The sequence below is a fragment of the Juglans regia genome, chromosome 13 (genome assembly GCF_001411555.2).
Source record: "Juglans regia cultivar Chandler chromosome 13, Walnut 2.0, whole genome shotgun sequence".
NCBI lineage: Eukaryota > Viridiplantae > Streptophyta > Magnoliopsida > Fagales > Juglandaceae > Juglans > Juglans regia.
In genome coordinates, this window is record NC_049913.1 from 24,984,959 (window position 1) to 24,990,879 (window position 5,921).

A 5,921-nucleotide genomic window follows, 5' to 3' on the forward strand; every position below is an offset into this window, starting at 1 on the left:
TTTATAAATAATCTCAATTTATCTCAACTCATCTCTGAATCTAAACCTCTCATAAAATAAAATAATTAAAATATTTTTCAGATATATGAAATAAGAAAGAAAAAAAAAAGGGATTACGAAGCTATAAATTATATATATTTTTTATTTGTCATTCTTTCGAAAGTTTACGGTCTCGTTTGTTTTTATATAAATGAAATAAAATTAGGTAAGTTAAGATTAAAATTAAAAAATTGAATAAAATAATATTAGAATATATTTTTTTAATATTATTATTTTTTATTTAAAAAATTTATTTTATTTTATATAAAAATTTTAAAAAAATTAATAATTAAATGAGATGAATTAAAAAATTTCGTTCATTAAATAAATTTCGAAACTCATCTGATTTGAGGCGAACTAAGTTAGTACGTACCTTGTAGTAGTATGTACGTATTCTCTCCATATTGATTATTGGCGCATCAATTAATTAATTAATTAATTTTTTTTTTTTTTTTTGTAGTGAATTGTTTTCTTGTCCTTGTTTCGCTCGAGCTGTTACTTTCACAAAAACAAACGCGAAATTAAAGATTGCACCACCGTTTGGGGAGTGCAGGATTTGAGTTTTTATTTCCAGTACGGATCAATATATTTCCTGCTTAATGAGTTTTCTGTCTCGGTTTCTGTATCCTTGCCAGACACTACATCCAAATTTATTTTTCTTATTTATTTATATATAAGTTGCAGCTCATGTAGCTTGTACTTCCTTCGAGCCATTCCTAGCTATCATCATTTACTTCCAAGTTTTTAGTTGGGGCTTTTAAATATACGAAAGAATAAAACGGTAGATTTAGGTCATTTTATTTTAATTAATAATTTTATTATTATTTATAAATTATCTTAATTTATCTTATCATTCAAATAGACCATTAGAACAGAAAAAAGTTATTATAAAATCTTGATTCACAACAACTTCAGCTGTTCTTATTTCAAAGCGTTAAACATTATAGGATAGATATATAGGTTTTATAAATTTTTTAAATTTCTACATTAAATAAAATAAAATTTTAATTTTTTTAAATCTTAAAATAAAAATAATATTAAAAAATATATTTTAATAATATTTTATTTAAATTTAAATTTTAAATATTTATCTTATCTCATTTTATCTTTTAAAACAAACCGAGTAATGTTATATGGTTGAATGATTGCATGCATAGATACGAGTCCTGTATCAATATTGTGTAGGAGGGAGGGAGGGAGGGAATGGCAGAATTACTTTGGGACGAGTGAGACAATCGTAAAGTCAAAAATGGTAATTACACCCTCTGCAACGATCGTATCGACAATCTGAATCCATCATAAAAACAGCGAAACAAAATCACCCAAAATTTTTTTTTTTTAAAAAAAAAAAACAACAAGATTTGTTAAGATTGTATTTAGATATTGAAGTGAATTGAGTTGAGATGATAAAATATTATTAGAATATTACTTTTTAATATTATTATTATTTTAGAATTTAAAAAAATTGAATTGTTTATTATATTTTATATTAAAATTTAAAAAAATTATAATGATGAGTTGAGATGAGTCTCATCCTAATTTCATGGGCGGGTCTCTCTGAAAATACGGAGGTACGTACTGTTTAAAGACGTATAAACAGAAGAAAGAAAGACGGAAAGGAATTAGGAGGCGGAGGAAGCCTAGAGTCGGACAAAATAACATTATTTATTAAGGTTTGGTTTGGTTTGGTTATTAAGAATTTTCTTTTATATAATTATTACGATTTTTTTAAATTTTTATATAAAATATAATAAATAATTTTATTTTTTTAAATTTTAAAATGAAAATAAAATTATTTTATTTAATTTTTAAATTTTTACCCTATCTTATCTATCATCTGGAGTAAAAGTGTTGTGTCCTGTACCATTCACTATGGTGCCTTCCCCTCTACTCCTCCTCAGGTGCAATTATTACCCTCCCTCCGGTTTTAACCCGCATGATCTCACCAAGTCATCCACAATCCTCCCCACGTGTACGGCCCACACTCCTCCTCCCCGTTTCATTCCGTAGATTGAAAAAAAAAAGAAAGAAAGAAAGAAGAAAAACAGATACAAGTTTCAAGGAAATAGGGTATTACCGTAATTTAAGCAGGGTGTTAAGGTGGGCAAAGAACATTTTTAGCAACTTAGGCTTGAAAAGAAAGTAGAGAGGAATAAGGTAAGAGCCAAAGACATTTTTGTGCTTTGCTTTTCTACTTGGACTCGAAAAACACACAGACGCCAGACAGACAGACAGACAGACAGGCAGTCGAGAAAGGGGAAGAGAGAGAGTGGTACATGCCTGCTTGTTTAAAGAAGAGAATAGATAGGAAGCGCCCTGTAAACGGTAAACAAATTAATACCCCACCGGAAAAACCCCACGTTCGATTCCAACTCCTTTGTGTGTTCTCTTTGTTCCCGTCGGTTTTCTCAACGGTGAGACTCTGCGAACCCACCATGGGAGAAACCGGTATTGCCCGGTTTGCCGGAAACCTAGACCCTAGGGCTCAAGAGTTCAGGCCCAGAAACCCTAATAACCACGCCCAACTCGCCCTCTTCAGGCCACCACTACCTCAACCAGTGCCCCAGGTTTACTACCCATACGCCTCGCCGTATGTACCGACTACCGAAGTGCAGGTGCAAGTGGTATCATTCTGTGATGCGGGAGGTCTAGGGTACAGCTGCGCATCTCCCGTGTACGTTAGCGCGCCCGAGGTGAGGGTGACGGGGCCAGTTCAAGCTGGGTCGGCGGCGGCGACGAGGACGCTGGTTTTGAGTTCGGTACCGGGTGACGTCAGCGAGGGGATAGTGAGGCGGGAACTGGACGCCTTTGGGGAGGTGAGGGGGGTGCAGATGGAGCGAATCCGGGAGGGGATCGTGACCATCCATTTCTACGATCTGAGGCATGCAGAGGAGGCCCTGAGGGAGATTCGGGACCAGCACATGCAACAGCAGGCCAGGCTGAGGAACCACTACTACAACAGTACCACGGCTTTACTGGTCGCCAATTCCGTGTCCCAGGTGGACAATTCGGGTGCCCCACTACCCCCACTGGCGCGTGGTCTTATCGCCGGCCGCGCCGTCTGGGCACAGTTCATCATCCCTTCGGCAACAAACGCCGTACCCGACGGCCACAACCAGGGGACCATCGTCATTTTCAATTTGGACCCTGAAGTCTCCAAAAGTGCTTTAAAAGAAATCTTCGAGGCTTTTGGTATATAGGATCCTTTTTCGCGGTTGCTTACAAGATACTATAATATTAGTCTTCTGGTTTCTTTTTAATTTCATCTATTTGAGATCTGAAAGCTTTCTATGAAGGTCGTCCTCGTTATTGCTTCCGAAACTTCGACAGGATCATCTAGTTCTCCTTTTGGGCTCTTGATCATGTTGTTGATGGATTTCTTTGTTTGTTTTTAGGTCCGGTGAAAGAATTGAGAGAGACGCCATTGAAGAAGCACCAAAGGTTCGTGGAGTTCTATGACGTCAGAGACGCGGCCAAGGCTCTTAGAGAGATGAATGGAAAGGAAATTCTGGGCAAGCCAGTAGTTATAGAATTCAGTCGCCCCGGTGGTCATAGCAGGAAGTTCTTCGATACGACGTTCGCTTCGCCTGGCCCAGCTTCGTTCTCGGCCAACATTCCAAGCATCAACTCCAACTTTCATCACTCGAAATCTCCAAAATACCGTCCTTTACCGCCACCTCCACCACCGCCTCCGCCCCCGCCGTTGTCTCGGAAATTATCGGGGCGGTTCGTTCCCAACGTGTCTCGTTCACATCTCTCCCAAACGCAGTTCTCGACCAAGAGATCTTTGGGTAAGGGAAGCCCGAAGGGCGCAAATTCTGGGGCTGTAATTGAGGCTAGACTGGCTTCGATGAGTCTGGGTGGTGCCGTTGGGAATGGATTAATCGAAGAAAACGAAGCCAATGGGCCTCCGAAGAGGAATGCAGCAAAGAAGAGTCAAAGCAATAACTCCAGTACAGTGACTGCAAAGCAGACTCGGAGTAGTAGGCCATGGAAAGGCAGACAAACAAAAATGTTCGATACGCGTTTTCTAATAAACGAAGATGCCATATTGGAATCCAATTACAGAGATTCCAGAACCACTGTCATGATCAAGAACATACCAAATAAGTACAGGTCGGTTCAAATCTTTTCCCAGTCGTTAGTTTAGACCTTAAAAAGATCGAATTGTAAGGTCGGTCTACAGAAATTTTTATATATATTCATGTAGAATCAATCATTTATTTATTTTTTGTTCGACTTTGTATATAGTTGTTTGCGAGTATATATATATATAATTGTATATTTTTTACTTGTTGCAGTCAGAAGCTGCTTTTGAACATGCTGGACAACCACTGTATCCACTGCAACGAGCAGTTGGCCGACGGCCCTGACCAGCCTTTGTCCTCCTACGATTTCGTTTATCTCCCCATTGATTTCAAGTAAATTTTCTACAGGCTCCTGTATAAGCCTTTGATTATCGTTCTGGTTACTTCATCCTCATACTTTTTGATCTTTTATGTGCATATAGGTTTTCTTCATAATATTTATTTTTTTTATTTTTTATTTTTAAAAACAGCAACAAGTGCAATGTGGGTTATGGGTTCGTGAACATGACGTCGCCTCAGGCAACATGGAGGCTCTACAAAGCCTTTCATCTTCAACATTGGGAGGTCTTCAACTCCAGAAAAATCTGTGAAGTCACCTATGCTAGAGTTCAGGTACGTATTTCGAACTTAATCTCTTGGTATTTAGCTCTCCAGTTTCTCTTCAAGTTGCAGATTTTGTCACCATGTGTAGAAAAAATATATATATATTATTTTGTTCTAAACTTTGTGTTCGATTAAAAAAAATAAGGGATTGGAAGCGTTGAAGGAGCATTTCAAGAACTCGAAGTTCCCGTGCGAGATGGACCACTACCTGCCAGTGGTGTTTTCGCCACCTCGAGACGGGAGGCAACTGACGGAGCCTCTCCCTATAGTTGGCCACAATAAGCAGCCCATCCCCATTGGTCTCCTCTCGGCTGCTCCAAAAGCTGAGCACGATGAGATGGACGGCCAAGATACGGTAGAAGACGGCAGTAATAGCAGTATTCATGACTGTGAAGCTGACCAACACCAACGCGACGTGCTACTGATGCCTGCGGCAGCCAGTTGCAGCAACAGCGACCCAAACGGCGGCGTTGGTGTCGATGTGCGTGATGACGAATATGGTGAAGACGAAGCGAATTTAATTAAATAAATTCATATATACATCATATATCTCATTATAATTTGCTGCAGAGAACAGGCAGCTCCAACCCTCCCCCACACAATAGGTCGTTGGTCGTCGAGCACCGAGCCCTCGATCCTATCTAGGCCAACCCATCGACCTAATTAGCGTTTGTGTCATTCTCCAGAATTGCGGACCTGACCACCATCACTTCCATTTACTCTCTCTCTCTCTCCTCGGGGCTTACTACTTTCCATTGTGCTTCTTGTACTTTTAGCTGAAGTAGGGATGGTAGTGTAAATTTTTTTAGTTTTTGAGCTTTTGCCACAAAAAATTCATGGTGTTTGTAATCCATTACAAAAAAAAGAATATCTTTTGTAACATGGAATGTAGAATTTGGGTTATATTGTTTTTAGTCTTTCGTTTTCCGTTTTTTAGTTTTAAATATACGCATATATATACATTTCTCAGATATATTTATATATATATATATATATGCATACATACCTTGGAAGCGATGAAGATCCTGTTCAATATATGTATGATCAAAGGCATGAGAGGGTCGACAGACGGACCAATGGGTAAAGAGGAGCCACCCTCTACAGCCGATATATGGGGTGGCCAGGTGGCAGCCACCCAGTGTTGGTACCTTACTCGGTTTTAGCACCATCAATCCTTTGCTGTCGTTTTCC

At 38.7% G+C, this 5,921-nt stretch overlaps 1 protein-coding gene across 1 annotated transcript; it reads left to right on the top strand.

Moving 5' to 3' along the window:
* The first annotated feature begins 2,217 nt into the window (after positions 1-2,217).
* LOC108990795 (protein terminal ear1) lies at positions 2,218-5,637 on the top strand. Its single transcript, XM_018964887.2, has 5 exons — positions 2,218-3,231; positions 3,435-4,155; positions 4,341-4,460; positions 4,598-4,739; positions 4,876-5,637. Exons 1-5 carry the CDS (start codon positions 2,316-2,318, stop codon positions 5,257-5,259), a joined length of 2,283 nt encoding a protein of 760 aa, XP_018820432.1. The 5' UTR covers positions 2,218-2,315; the 3' UTR covers positions 5,260-5,637.
* Positions 5,638-5,921: the final 284 nt, after the last annotated feature.

Coding starts and splice junctions, on each gene's coding strand:
- LOC108990795 (XM_018964887.2), top strand. CDS start 2,316: ATGCCTGCTTGTTTAAAGAAGAGAATAGATAGGAAGCGCCCTGTAAAC. Junction 3,232..3,434: donor AGAAATCTTCGAGGCTTTTG/GTATATAGGATC, acceptor GTTTGTTTTTAG/GTCCGGTGAAAGAATTGAGA. Junction 4,740..4,875: donor TCACCTATGCTAGAGTTCAG/GTACGTATTTCG, acceptor AAAAAAAATAAG/GGATTGGAAGCGTTGAAGGA.